General features: G+C 42.7%; 1 protein-coding gene across 1 annotated transcript; it reads right to left on the reverse strand.

Moving 5' to 3' along the window:
• Positions 1-692: 692 nt before the first annotated feature.
• Positions 693-2,364, reverse strand: LOC143784393 (uncharacterized). The gene is made up of 3 exons (XM_077272605.1): positions 2,119-2,364; positions 1,881-2,037; positions 693-1,759 (listed from the first exon to the last, which is right to left on the reverse strand). Exons 1-3 carry the CDS (start codon positions 2,231-2,233, stop codon positions 826-828), a joined length of 1,206 nt encoding a protein of 401 aa, XP_077128720.1. The 5' UTR covers positions 2,234-2,364; the 3' UTR covers positions 693-825.
• Positions 2,365-15,444: the final 13,080 nt, after the last annotated feature.

Below are 15,444 nucleotides of genomic sequence, written 5' to 3' on the forward strand. Positions count from 1 at the left end.
GTATTTCTCTATTGTGTTGATGGCCATAGCTGACGCACAATGCAAGTTCATCGCTGTGGATATAGGTGCGTATGGACGTGCAAATGATTCACAAATCTTTAAAAATTCACCAATGGGGCGCCGTTTATATGGAGAGACATTTGATTTTCCGCCCCCTAGACCTCTCCCTGGAACCACCGGTCCACCGTTACCATTTGTTTGTGTTGGAGATGATGCCTTCCAGCTTTCCCCACATTTGCTTAAACCCTTTGGAAGTAGTGGACTGACCCAGAGGAAGAAAATTTTCAATTACCGTTTAACCAGAGCACGCAGAGTAGTGGAATGTGCCTTTGGCATCCTAACTGCCAAATGGAGAGTGCTACTAACTGCCATTAAACTGCAGACTGAAACTGTCGATGATGTGGTCAAAGCGTGCGTTGTCCTGCATAATTTTGTTCTATCAAAAGAACAAGTTTCCCTGGAGGATAATGTTTCAGAAAGCACCTTACGGGATTACCAAAACCCCACTTTTCGCAGTCCAGTTGCAGTCTGCAGAATGCGGGACAGTTTTGCAGACTACTTCATGTCTCCTGCAGGATCAGTTGACTGGCAGTATGAAATGGTGTAAAAAATTTATTTATTTTTATACTTGTAAAAATACCAATTTTTGTTTGCATACAAAATCTTTTTACTTTAATGCAGCATTGTATGTTTTGCAACGGTACCCTTTAAACACTGTTAATGTTACTATTGCCATAACCTTGGTGACTTAAAAAATTAAAAGAAAAAAAAAAAGAAAGACAATAAAATTTTTTTTAAACCAAACAACTGTTTATTTATTGACTTTTACAGATTCTCATAGTTTTGGGTGGAGATAGTAGCGGAGGGGCTGACAGGCGGGCGGACCACGTCGAGAGTGGGGGACAGGACATCACGGGGAGGAACAGAAGTGGAATGGGTGGTGAAAACATGAGGTTGTGTAGAGACTTGAGGTGCAGATGTGGTGTGTGTGAGGTATGAAGGTGTTGCTGGGATTGATAACGGAGAAGTTAAAGGGGAAGAATGGAAGGGGGACGTTAAAAACTGGGAAAGACTAAGGGGGGAAGGAACAAATGACGAAGGAGTAGAATGGACGGGAGGAGGACGTACAGGAGGAGGACGGATGGGAGGATAGACGGTGGATTGAGAGGGGAAAGGTGTTGACACATGAAGGGTAGGTGGAGGGGCATGGGATATCGCCTGCGCTAGAGCAGTGTGGCAGCCTTGCATCACATGCATCTGCAGGTCAGGAGTTAGATTTTCCATGTGCCTGAGGACCACCTGAAAAAAACAGTGCCTTGGTGACTGGTTTGCATCTGATTGCATCCTATCAAGACGACTGCTGAGTTCAAGTATGCTTTTGTTAAGCATATTGTACCCAGCAGACGTTTGCTCACTCAAAAGCTTGATGGCACTGTGAAAGGATGCATTCAGATGCAAAAAGTCAGGCGCATAGCTCCTTTCCTGACCTCTCTGGCGCTGCCGTCCTGACCACAAAGTTGGTCTAGAAGTTGCGGCAGTGGCAGAGGGGTGGGGTAAAGGGAACTCTAACTCATCACCTGCAGCTTCAAGTGACGAAGTCCGCCCTGCTGCTCCAGCGCTGGTGGATGAGGCTGAGGGATCAAACAAAAGGGTAGGTGCAGAAACAGAGGGGTCGACGTGGTCCCCGGTGGCGGACTCTCGAGGGATCGCTCCAGAGGGCTGCAACTCTGATGCAGGCTCCCGAGTGCTGCAGAAAGTGCTGTTAAAGAAGAAGAAAAAAAATATTAGTATCTTTATATTACAATTGCCCTTACTGCAAAAAAATTGAAGGTTACACATTTTTTCAGTTTGACTGAAAATATGTGGTGTTGAATATTTACCTTCTGCTCAGCAGCGTCGACCGTAGGAACGACAGGGCTCTGGCATGTTTGTATCTGCTCCTGCGTCCTCTAGATCCACTCGGGGCCTGCATCTCCTTATTAAACTCCCTCTTGAAGCGATCCCTGATTGACCGCCACCGCACGATAATCCTGTTACCTGGAAAGAGATAGCAAAAATTGGTTACTATACACCACATTAAATCATGCTAAAATAAGGTTATGAAGTGTGAATACTTACGCGCTAGATCCTGGGCCCCAGCATCGAGTTCCTCCCAGTTATCCATAACAGCACTGCACACTTCCTCCCATAGCCGTCGGGTGATTAACTGGTCAGCATGGCGGCGGTCCGACATGTTCCACAGCGGCTCCCTACTTTGTACTGCTTCGATGAGGGTGTTCACATCGATGCCCTCCTCTTCATCATCTTGTTCGGGAGCACGCTGTGAAGCCTACGAAAAATATAACAATAAAAAGGGAAAGATTACAACACATGAATTTTACATTTTACTACACAACAAAACAAAAAGGAACTTACTCTTCGGCGACCGCCGCGATTATCATTCCGACGACTATGGGAGGTGCTTTGAGGAACTCTATGTCGAGCCCCGGATTGTGAGGACTAATAAAAAAAATTAAAAAAAAAAAAATTAATAATGTTCTTAGATTGAGGCATATGTATTGTGTGTGCTGTCATGAATGTTTGTGTTGGGTGTAGTGCATTGTATGTGAGGATCGGTCTGTTCAAAACTTACACTATGCGCTCCCGCTCCTTGTCTTTCTCCACCCTGTCCGTCTCCTTCTGTAAGCCCCTCTGCTTCATATTCCTGTGAATACAGAACACATAAAGGGTTAAAAAACAATGACCATAGTTGTATCACCAAAAAATTTTACAGAACAAAAAAAAAAAAATACAATACCTCAGTTTGCTGCTGATGTGCTGGGGGGCTCTCAGAAGAAGACATTATGGTCTTTGCGTACCTCTTGGTCCCAAGTATCTGTAAGTATACAGACAGTTCTAAGCTACTATACACAAGGATAGATGCAGCTGTAGGATTTAACAGTTACATCTTTTTTAAAAACTTTTACATTTCATCCCACACAAAATGAAATTTTTTTTCTAACCGTCATACTTTATATGGTAGATATGCTTGATGCACAAGCTGCCAAACCCTCTAGCCCTGTTTCCCCACCAAAAAAAACCCCCAAGAACCCTTTAAAGCAACACCAAAACTGAAATTGATATGCGCAATGCGCATGTTGGTAAAAGCCACCTATCAAACCTTATCAAAAATGTTCCTCATTCGAACTTAAAATACCAATTCCAAAAATTGGTAATTATGATTACCCTACAGTTTGTATTTTCTAAAACCGGATAACATATTCTATACACAAGATTTGCATTACACATTTATATATATAACCTTTACTGCATGTTTACCCAATATTACATTTATCTTGAAATGAGACTACTGACAGTTTTGTGTAATTTTTATTACTATTTTTAAAAAAAAATTTTTTTTTTTTAATGGTACAGTAGGAGCTACACTGCTCTTTATTTGAAATACTATAACATTTGGGATAACAACAAAAATGCAGAACACATCACACATCATTTATACACACACACAAAACTCATTTTACACCACAGCTATAAAAAATAACAGCTTAAATAGTATGAAAAACATATAAACAGGGCAGGCAGGCGCACGCACACAAGCACGCACACAAGCATGCACGCACACAAGCACGCACACAAGCACGCACGCACACAAGCATGCAAGCACGCACACAAGCACGCACGCACGCACACAAGCATGCACGCACACAAGCACGCACGCACACAAGCATGCACGCACGCAAGCACGCACACAAGCACGCACGCACACAAGCATGCACGCACACAAGCACGCACACAAACACGCACGCACACAAGCACGCACGCACGCATGCATGCATGCTGGATGGCAGTACTCACATGGCTGTCTCAGGCAGGGTCTGGCTTGCAGGGCCTCTCTGGCTGGATGGCAGTGCCTGGCTGGCAAAGTCTTGCTGGCAGAGTGTCTCTGGCTTGCAAGGCCTCTCTGGCTGGATGGCAGTGCCTGGCTGGCAAAGTCTTGCTGGCAGAGTGTCTCTGGCTTGCAGGGCCTCTCTGGCTGGATGGCAGTGCCTGGCTGGCAAAGTCTTGCTGGCAGAGGTCTTGCTGGCTGGGTCTGGCTGGGTCTCTCGGGCATGGAAGGGTCTCTCTTGCTGGCTGGTACATTTGGGAATGACCTGTCCTCTTTATATAGTTTTTGGGTTGTCTGGGCAAAGTTGCAACTTTTTGGAGCATGCTCAATCAAAAAAAGCGGATTGAGGCGACGGATCCGCCAAAAAACGGATCGCGACGGATCCGTCGCCCATAGGCACCCATTCAAAAAAAAGGCGGACGCGACGGATCCGCCGCGTTCCGCCTTTTTGCCGGCGACAAAAAACGTTACAAAGTCCGTCAATGTCTAGACAACGTCCGCCAAATATCGACGGATCCGTCGCAAGGCGGATGGAACGGACGACCATCCGCCACAATCCGTCTCTAATGCAAGTCAATGGAAAAATAGCGGATCCGCCCAAAAAAAAAAACGGATCCGCCATTTTACGAAAATGGCGGTTTTTGACTGACGCCGAAAGACTGAAGTGTGAAAGAGGCCTAAGACATTGCTGTTACCAGTTTATTTTCCCTCATCCACAATAAAGTTAAACGCAGAGCTCTACATTTACAAGTTCTCAAAGAGACATTGAAGTTAAACAAATATTAATTCTTTGATTTCTTTTTGGACTGTCTTTTATACCAAGAATATTTAGTTTTTCTTTGTAATAGAGATTGAAACAATCGTGTTACTGCCATCTGCTGTTCTTTAGATGGAATTATAGCATAATCCACTTTTTTAACAGATGCATCTAATCTAAAGAAACCTATATAGTCCTATAAGTATAGGTTTTCTGAGAGCAAATAATTACCAACTTTTTGAATTCTTATTGGACTGTTTTGTAGGCTATGAACATTTAATTCTTTTTTTTGCAATAGATATTGAAATAAATGGTCTACTGCCATCTGCTTGTCTTTAGGTTACATTTTAGCTCATTTCACTTGCGCTATTCTTTTCGGAAAGTTTTTTATATAGCCAGATAGAATGACTATGTAAATTCTCATGTATATGTGAGTGGTGATCTGCGTGCACACGCTTTTAGATAAACAAAAATGGTGAAAACAAATAAAGAGCGTGTAAAAAAATCTTATAGAACATCAAGTCTCCCAAAAACAAGGATAATTAGATACATTTCTCAGGAAGAAACATACAACGCACCAAACTCCCTCTAAAAATCCATTAGGTCCTTTTCTCTCCTCTACCCAGATGGAAGATTCAGATTCTAGCCACGAGGACACAGATTGTGACTCAATGAATATTGATTCAGCCCCAATTTTCAGGTCCTTTCTAAAAAAAGACCCTTGCCCAGGCGATGAAACCACTTCTCAAGGAAATTTAGGGTCTACGCACCGACCTAAAACATGTAGGTCATAGAGTTGAATCTTTAGAAGCCTCACATACGAAGTCTCTAACACCTTGAGAGAACAAAAGATCCAACATCATCACTAGATTAATACGGCATTATTGGCACTGGAAGATCAAGAAAATAGAAGCAGGAGAAAGAATACTCGCTTGAAGGGACTTACGGAGACATTTCCCCCTGAGTCCCTGGAAAAAGATGTCAAGGAAATTTTTGCTTCTATAATTGGACAAGAAAAGGCTGGCATTATCATCATTGAGAGAGTGCACAGAGCTCTCAGACCCAGACCAAAGTCGTCAGATCCTCCTAAGGACGTCATGTGTGGCCTACTTAGTTTTGTTGATACATCAGAGAAAAAACATCTCAGCTATAGTGACTCTCCCATTCTTCTGTTCCAAGACATTTCTCCAACTACTCTAGCTAAAAGGAGAAAGATAAAACCGCTCTTGGATACTTTAAGATTCAATAAGCTCAATTACAGGTGTTTTTTTCCCTTCGAGCTGGGAGTACTCAAAGATGGAAAACAAGTTACTACAGTATAAAAACCCCTGAAGACTTTGAGAAAGCTTGGTATATTCTGGCTGTGCCGCATGTTGAGGTACTTTCTTGGATGCTGTTGGATACGGGATGAGATATTCCACAACTACCAAGACGGGAGGAATGGTCCACCCCGAAGAAGGCAATTTCCCCGAAGTCCAGAAAACATGGTCTGAGACACCAACCTCATTAAATGTCGAGCCTCCTGGATGAGACTATATGAATTTTCTCTATTCTCTGGTTAGTTGAACTCTCAATTGAAGACCTCTTTGTTGATGAAAGTTGGGCCTGAGGCTGCGATTCTTCTTGAATAATTTGAATAAGACTCGTTTGTTATTTCATCTAATTACATACAGTTATATGAAAAAGTTTGGGCACCCCTATTAATCTTAAGCTTAATGTTTTATTTAAATAGTTTTTTTTGCAACAGCTATTTCAGTTTCATATATCTAATAACTGTTGGACACGGTAATGTGTCGCGCTCCGGGAAGAAGCGAGCAGCGAAACGGCGCCCATTGGGCGTGAGGGAATAACATCAGACTCTGACTCTGGACACCTTGTTGGTAAGCTCTTATACCATAATATGGCTATTAAATGGCACTAGTACTGGTTATCTACCTCGGGGCAAGCACCTTTGACATTGGATACTGTCAGTATTGGTTTACATTGCGGCATTTGCACACGGATGATTATATTAGACATTGATGGTTTGTTACTTCTAAAAACTTACATCTGCTTTTCTATATATGATGATAAGGCTTTGGCCCCTATTATGGTGGTGATTTTGGTATACGGAGCAGTAATATACTAATGGATATATATATACATATACATTTATAAATATATCTGCTTGTTCACCCTATTATTATTTTTTGCCATACCCCAATTGTTTTGGTATATATAACAAGTGTAACCCTTGGTTGTCAAGCACATGCTATATATATATATATATATATATATATATATATATATATATATATATATATATATATATATATATATATATATTTCATTGTGTCTGACATTATTGTCCCTCCCTATGGAGGTTTTTTAGCCCTGTTTATTAATTAGGTTGTGTTTTAAAATTTTTTTGTAATAAAATATACCGTATATTTTTTTAAAACTATTTTCCTGCCTACACCACTCATTATCCCTTGGCAATTGCACCTTGATGGATAGTGTTGATTAATTCGAATAGAGTGTTTATTGGGCAATTTATTTATTATGGACAGCGAGTATTAATACAGTAATGTTTCTGCCTTGAAATGAGGTTTATTGTACTAACAGAAAATGTGCAATCTGCATTCAAACAAAATTTGACAGGTGCATAAGTATGGGCACCCTTATCATTTTCTTGTTTTAAATACTCCTACCTTACCTTTTTACTGACTTACTAAAGCACTTTTTTTGGTTTTGTAACCTCATTGAGCTTTGAACTTCATAGCCAGGTGTATGCAATCATGAGAAAAGCTACTTAAAATGGCCACTTGCAAGTTGTTCTCCGGTTTGAATCTCCTCTGAAGAGTGGCATCATGGGCTCCTCAAAACAACTGTCAAATGATCTGAAAACAAAGATTATTCAACATAGTTGTTCAGGGGAAGGATACAAAAAGCTGTCTCAGAGATTTATCCTGTCAATTTCCACTGTGAGGAACATAGTAAGGAAATGGAAGAACACAGATACAGTTCTTGTTAAGGCCAGAAGTTGCAGGCCAAGAAAAACATAAGAAAGGCAGAGAAGAAGAATGGTGAGATCAGTCAAGGACAATCCTCAGACCACCTCCAGAGAGCTGCAGCATCAACTTGCTGCAGATGGTGTCACTGTGCATCGGTCAACTATACAACGCACTTTGCACAAGAAGAAGCTGTATGGGATAGTGATGCGAAAGAAGCCGTTTCTGCAAGCACGCCACAAGCAGAGTCGTCTGAGGTATGTAAAAGCACATTTAGAGAAGCCAATTTCTTTTTGGAAGAAGGTCTTGTGGACTGATGAAACCAAGATTGAGTTGTTTGGTCATACAAAAAGGCGTTATGCATGGCGGACAAAAAACACAGCATTCCAAGAAAAACACTTGCTACCCACAGTAAATTTTGGTGGAGGTTCCATCATGCTTTGGGGCTGTGTGGCCAATGCCGGCACCGGGAATCTTGTTAAAGTTGAGGGACGCATGCATTCCTCTCAGTATCAGCAGATTCTTGACAATAATGTTCATGAATCAGTGACAAAGTTGAAGTTACGCAGGGGATGGATCTTTCAGCAAGACAATGATCCAAAACACCGCTCCAAATCTACTCAGGCATTCATGCAGAGGAACAATTACACTGTTCTGGAATGGCCATCCCAGTCCCCAGATCTGAATATCATTGAACATCTGTGGGATCATTTGAAGAGGGCTGTCCATGCTCAGCGACCATCTAACTTAACTGAACTGGAATTGTTTTGTAAAGAGGAATGGTCAAAAATACCTTCATCCAGGATCCAGGAACTCATTAAAAGCTACAGGAAGCGACTAGAGGCTGTTATTTTTGCAAAAGGAGGATCTACTAAATATTATTGTCACTTTTCTGGTGAGGTGCCCATACTTATGCACCTGTCAAATTTTGTTTGAATGCAGATTGCACATTTTCTGTTAGTACAATAAACCTCATTTCAAGGCAGAAACATTACTGTGTCCAACAGTTATTAGATATATGAAACTGAAATAGCTGTTGCAAAAAAAACCAATTTTTATAAAACATTAAGCTTAAGATTAATAGGGGTGCCCAAACTTTTTCATATAACTGTAGATTATCACTCAAACTGTCTCATCTGCATAACTGTGATGTGTCATTCCCCTCCTGCAGCAGATGAGATTTTATTTGTTAGTAGTTGGCTGATTGTATTAGTTGTTCTTTTTTTACATGCGAAAACTGAGACTCATGCGTAAACTCAAATGTATCTTTTATGGCTGACAAGACTCTTCCGGATCTGGTCACGGTGGCTTCATTAAATGTTAAAGGTATACATTTACCTAATAAATGTAATCAAATCTTGACATTAAAAAAAAAAAAACAACAAGGCGTGGCCTGATGGTGAAAGGGAACAGTCACATCTCACAAGAGCTCCTGCTCTGAGACTGATTCCCAGAGGTTCTTTTTTGCCCCACAGAGCTAAATAAACCCCACTAATTGGCTAAGAGTGCTGCGACCACCCTGGGAAGACCCGGAGGGGAAGAGGAGCATCTCGCCCCTACGTAAGATCAGCAGACCTCGGTGGAGGGAAGGAGAGGCGATATAGACGCCGCCATCTTGAGAGTCTCACGGACTAAAAGCACGGCAGGCTGCAGAGACGCCGAGGAGGTACACACGACCCCCTTCCCTGGATAGCTCTCCTTCATCCCAGCTAACCGCACACGCCTGCACGATCCGCCGCTTACCGACATCGGTATCCCTGCACTCCGGTACACCCCGCTGTCCTCTGTGTGGTGCGAGCCTGCGCGTCACGTAGCTCCGTCCACTGCCTCCTGTCAGTGGGACCGGACGGAAGAGGAGACGCACCTGCTGGAGAAATCGCTGAGTGGGCCCGCTGCCAGCTGCGACGCTTTATACCTCACCTGATCCAGCGGCTGTGTGGCTGAGGCTGTGTGACTCTGCGAGCGGAGACAAACCCAGGGATTTCCCGGCGCCATCTTGCCGTCCTTGTAAGGGGTTGAGGAAAGTACTTGTGTGCCACAATCAGACTGCGATCGCTTCCCCTTCATAGCACACCATTATACCTCCTTTACTGCTGCCTTATAACTACCACTTTCTGGGTCATACTAGAGGAGATGTAAACGCACTAATAACACTCCAGTGCGCAGCAAGCATCAATTTTAATTTTCAATATCTCCCCCCTGTGTCACCGGTGTCCCTCTGAGACTCATAGATAAACTACATATTAAACCCTTTGCTGCTTAGGGAGAAAGACTGTTTTCCAAAGGACGTTTTTTCTTGGACCTTTGGGCACCTTTTTTATTTTTTTTCCATTTCAGATTCATATATATTGTGACAGAGAGGGTGCCCTAGAAGACAGCCGTATAGTGACACCTAGTGCACACGACAAGATCTGGTGCCAAATTTTAGAATACACAGAATATGCTTAACAAGACACTAATCTTCTTTACTGATCTAACAGTGACACCTAGTGTCCACGCTGAGTTTTGGCTCCGAGCACACTACAAGGATTAGTTAAATATCCTCTTCTTTTGTCCAAGTTATGGTTAAAATAACCTAATCCTCCATGGACGAGCGGTGATTTTAGAAGCTAACATCTCTAATCCTGAGGCGCTATAATGGTGAAGACAAGTAAAGAGCGTTCTAAGAGTTTAACTCCAGCCCTCTACCAAGGAAAACAGGGAGAAATGGAGAAATTTCTCAAACATAAAACAACAGCCAAAGCTACAGTTAAAAACTCTAATCCTAATACTGGCACTGAGGATCTAATGGAAGACTCTGTCTCTAGTGAAGAGGCTTCTGGGAGCGACTTCCCCCAATCTGACTCGGGAAAGCTTTCTAGATCGTTCCTTAGGAAGTCTCTATCTCAGGCCATGAAACCTTTAACAGCTGAAATTGCTGGCATGAGGGCAGATCTCTCACACATAGGAAACAGAGTTGAATCATTAGAGAATGCTCAATCCGCTATTGTCAATCAATCGAATTCTATGAAGGACCATTTGGAATTCCACAGACATCAGCTAAACAGCGCGGCTCTTGCGCTGGAAGACCAGGAGAATTGGAGCCGGAGAAAGAACATTAGAATCAAGGGCTTGCTCGAAAGTGTGTCTCAGGAGATACTTGAGAAGGCTACTAAAGAGATTTTTGCTTTGTTGTTACCACAAGAAAAATGCGATCAAATCATCATCGAAAGGGTCCACAGGTCGCTGAGACCAAAACCTAGGCCCACGGACCCACCGAGAGATGTTCTCTGTGGACTGCTGAACTATCTAGATACTGCTGCCTTGATGACGGCCTCCAGAGATAAAAAATCGCTCTGCTATGAGCGGTCTCCCATACAGATTTTCCAAGATCTGGCTCCATCCACCCTGGTGAAACGTAGGGTCCTGAGACCATTGCTTGACACCCTGCGCTCCAAAAAAATCCTCTATAGGTGGCTTTTCCCTTTTGGCCTGGCGATCCACGGAGGTGGTAAACAAGTCATTGTTAGAAGCCCTGACGATCTCCCTGGAGTGTGGAAGGCCTTTGATCTTAAGGCCCCGTCACACTTAGCGACGCTGCAGCGATACAGACAACGATGCCGATCGCTGCAGCGTCGCTGTTTAGTCGTTGTGTGGTCGCTGGGGAGCTGTCACACAGACAGCTCTCCAGCGACCAAAGATGCCGAGGTCCCCGGGTAACCAGGGTAAACATCGGGTTGCTAAGTGCAGGGCCGCGCTTAATAACCCGATGTTTACCATGGTTACCAGTGTAAAATGTAAAAAAACAAACAGTACATACTCACCTTCGCGTCCCCCGGCGTCCGCTTCCTGCACTGACTGAGCGCCGGCCCTAACAGCAGAGCGGTGACGTCACCGCTGTGCTGTGCTTTCACTTTACGGCCGGCAGTCAGTCAGTGCGGGAAGCAGACGGCAAGGGACCTGACGGACACCGGAATGTGAGTATGTAGTGTTTTTTTTTTTTTTTACATTTACGATGGTAACCAGGGTAAACATCGGGTTACTAAGCGCAGCCCTGCGCTTAGTAACCCAATGTTTACCCTGGTTACCAGTGAAGACATCGCTGAATCCGTGTCACACACACCAATTCAGCGATGTCAGCGGGACCTCAATGATCAAAAAAAGGTCCAGGCCATTCCGACACGACCAGCGATCTCACAGCAGGGGCCTGGTCGCTGCTACGTGTCAAACATAGCGAGATCGCTACTGAGGTCGCTGTTGCGTCACAAAACTTGTGACTCAGCAGCGATCTCGCTAGTGACCTCGCTTAGTGTGACGGGGGCTTAACTCCTCTGGAGATTCCCTCTTGGCTCCCCATGGACATGGATAAACATTCGCCTCCCCCCTTGAGAGCTATTTCAGGAGAACATGGTGACTGGACTCCAGTCAAGAGAGTGGCGTCCCCCAGACAGGGGAAAACAGGAACTAAAAAGAAGCCCCCCCGTGAGCTTCTCACTCTCCATACCATTGTTTTGATATGCATGTAGATCACTTATGTCTTCTACAGTTACCTTTAGTAACAGTTATATAATGTTTTTGGATGTTAGTAAATTGCTCTTTTTATTTGACAGATCGCCACTCGTGCATGAGATTGCACCCACCCTATCTGCTATGGGAGGATTCCCTGGCCCCCGCCTCTGCTGCAGATGGGCAGTTTGTTTGTATATATAGGTGTTCACCTGCTCTGGGCGCATTCGTCAAAAAAGAAAGGTCAAAACAAATAATATCAATTATACACCAAATTAACACCCTAGAGAAGATCCATAAAAAATCCCAAAGCAAGTTAATACAAAACGAGTTATTAGATTTGAGAGGTGCGCTAAAAAACTTTCTTAACATATAGTCAGCTAAAATTTACATGAGGAGCCAACAGAAATTCTGCTTGCATGGTAATAGAGGCAGTAAACTAATGACTTCATTACTTAAAAAAACGCAATGAACGGAAGTTTATAAATCGCATCCTGTCAACTGATAAGTCGCATAAATATAAGACTCCTGATATTGCAGAAGAGTTTAGATCTTTTTATGAAGGCCTTTACAACTTGCCCACATCACCACAATTAGGGGACCGACCTGAAATTCTCACCAAAATAAAAGATTTTCTCGCACCCCTTAAGCTCCCTAAAATCTCTGTAGAAGGACACCAGAAATTATTAGCACCTATCTCTCCTAAAGAGATTCTGGACACGCTAGCACTGATTCCCAATGGGAAGGCTCCAGGCCCCGATGGACTGCCTATTATTTATTACAAAAAATTTATTAAACAACTTCAGCCTCATTTAGTATCTCTATTTAACTCACTCTTAGAAGGTCAACCCTTACCTAGACAATCCCTAGAGGCCTTTATCTCTGTAGTTCCTAAAGAGGGTAAGGATCCTACAGCCTGTTCTAACTACAGGCCTATTTCCCTTCTTAATTCAGACATTAAGCTCTGGGCAAAAATCCTAGCAAATAGACTGAGCTCCTTTTTACCTAAACTGATTCACACAGATCAAGTGGGATTCGTGAAAGGAAGGGAAGGTAAAGATAACTCAGCCAAAATTATTCAGTCTATAACCTTCGCTAAGAATAGGCGGATCCCCTTTGTCCTCCTATCAGCGGATGCCGAGAAAGCATTCGACAGAGTGAGCTGGTGCTTCATGGAACAGGCTTTGATTAAGTTTGGCTTTCCATCACAATTTATCGGCGCAATTTTCTCCCTTTACTCGCAACCTACGGCTAAGGTACGAATAAACGGCACCCTGTCGAATAGCTTTAATATTCACAATGGTACGAGACGGGGATGCCCATTGTCCCCGTCTTTATTTATTCTAGTCATAGAAACATTAATTCAAAAAATTAGATAGGAAACACTGATCGGAGGTCTAAAGATTGGCCCGTTGGAGTTAAAAACTTTAGCTTTTGCTGATGACTTGCTTTTCTTGATCACTAACCCTTCTCAAGCCTTCCCGGTAATTCTAGACATTTTTCAGCAATTTGGGCACCTATCCAATTTTAAAATTAATACCACAAAATCTATAGCCTTAAACATTTCCCTTCCCCACTCACGACTCACCGCGTTATATTCTCTATGTCCCTACTCTTGGGCTACGCATTCTATAAAATATTTAGGTATAGATATTACAAGGAACCCTAGTCACCTTTTCCAAGCAAACTATTCCGCTTTATCCAAAAAGGTGCAAGGTTTACTGAAAACATATAATTTGCCTACATTGTCATGGTTGGGACGCATTAACATCTTCAAGACGTACATCATGCCAATTATCTTATACACATTAAACATGGTCCCGATTAATATCCCACAAACTTATTTTAAAAACCTAAAATCTTTAATAGCCAAATTTATCTGGAAACAGAAACCAGCTAGAATCACATATAGATTTCTTTCCCACTCGACCTTGGCTGGCGGTTTGAGAGTTCCTGACCCGGCCTTATATTTCCGAGCAGTCCACATATATAGATGGCTAAAGATTGTAGCTGGCTATGAGAAGGGAAACTATGATAATGTAGATTTAGCATTGTTGGGGCCGACGGGAATACCTTGTTTCTGGTCACTGGCTAAACCCCCTAACGAATTCAGACTGGATGAGGTGACTTTAACAACACTTAAAATTAAGCGCTTATTAAACAAGGAACTTCCTTTAGACTCCTTCCCCTCTGGGTTTGCCCCAATTTGCTCTATACCATTTCTATTAGACCCGAGCTATAGAGATCCATACGGATTGTGGTCCACTCTCCCCAAAGAACCTTTGAAGAACTTCTATAATGATAGAATCCTTCATGGAGGGATCTGGCCCCCAGGTTCCCTTACACAACCAAAAAACTTTCTCCAAACACAACATATCAGACGCACGCTCCTTAATTTCAAAAAGAAGTTTCCCCATAACTCTAACTGGTCATGGCTTGACATAATGTCCAAAATCCCTCATCCCGAAATGAAAAGCATCTCTCATGTCTACACTCAACTCAACTTCACCAACAATCTAAACCTGCATTTAATCATTCCTGGGAGTTAGAGATGGGGGTTATTTTCACAGAGACGCAAACTTCAAAAATTCTAGCTAATGCACGGGGATTCTCCCGATGCATATTACTTCAAGAAAACTCCTATAAAATTTTGACCAGGTGGCACTTAACTCCTGCTAAATTGACTCATCTAGGTCTGATAGACGATAGCTCCTGTTGGTGCTGTCATGGTTCTTTGGGCCACCACACTCATATTTTTTGGGAATGTTCTAAATTGATAAAATTTGGGGGGGAGATTAATAAGTTCCTTAAGAAACTGATTTTAATTAAGACAAATTTACAGGCTTTTGAAGTTCTACTCTCCTGCCCATCTATTAATTACAGACCTAAGAAACATAGACTTTTACCACTGCTACTAAGTGCCGCTAAACATTTAATCACATTATATTGGAAAGATGTTTCCCCTCCAACCATGGCTGAGTGGTTTTCCAAAGTTGACCAAATCTCGAGGCTCGAAGAATTATCCAGTTGGGAAATGAACAGTCATGATCTGTATGTAAAGGTTTGGACCCCCCTGGAAAGAGATACGAGCAAGCGTGTATACTTAATTCACTTTCGCTTCTCAATGTATGCCTAAGATGTTCTTAGTTATGGCTGGTTGTATTTTCATCTAATTTACTTGAAATTAGCTAGGACCCTATTTATGGTACCATTTCATGTTGTACTAGTTGAAACCCCCCTATCCCTCCCTTGGATTTTTCCCTTGTTTTCTCGTTCCCTTCTCCATCCTTCAATACCCCCATCCCTAATTCACCACACTGTTTTCC

Source organism: Ranitomeya variabilis, chromosome 1 (assembly GCF_051348905.1).
Source record: "Ranitomeya variabilis isolate aRanVar5 chromosome 1, aRanVar5.hap1, whole genome shotgun sequence".
NCBI classification, from domain to species: Eukaryota; Metazoa; Chordata; class Amphibia; order Anura; family Dendrobatidae; genus Ranitomeya; species Ranitomeya variabilis.

Coding starts and splice junctions, on each gene's coding strand:
- LOC143784393 (XM_077272605.1), bottom strand. CDS start 2,233: ATGTCGGACCGCCGCCATGCTGACCAGTTAATCACCCGACGGCTATGG. Junction 2,038..2,118: donor TGGGGCCCAGGATCTAGCGC/GTAAGTATTCAC, acceptor ATCTCTTTCCAG/GTAACAGGATTATCGTGCGG. Junction 1,760..1,880: donor TCGACGCTGCTGAGCAGAAG/GTAAATATTCAA, acceptor CTTCTTTAACAG/CACTTTCTGCAGCACTCGGG.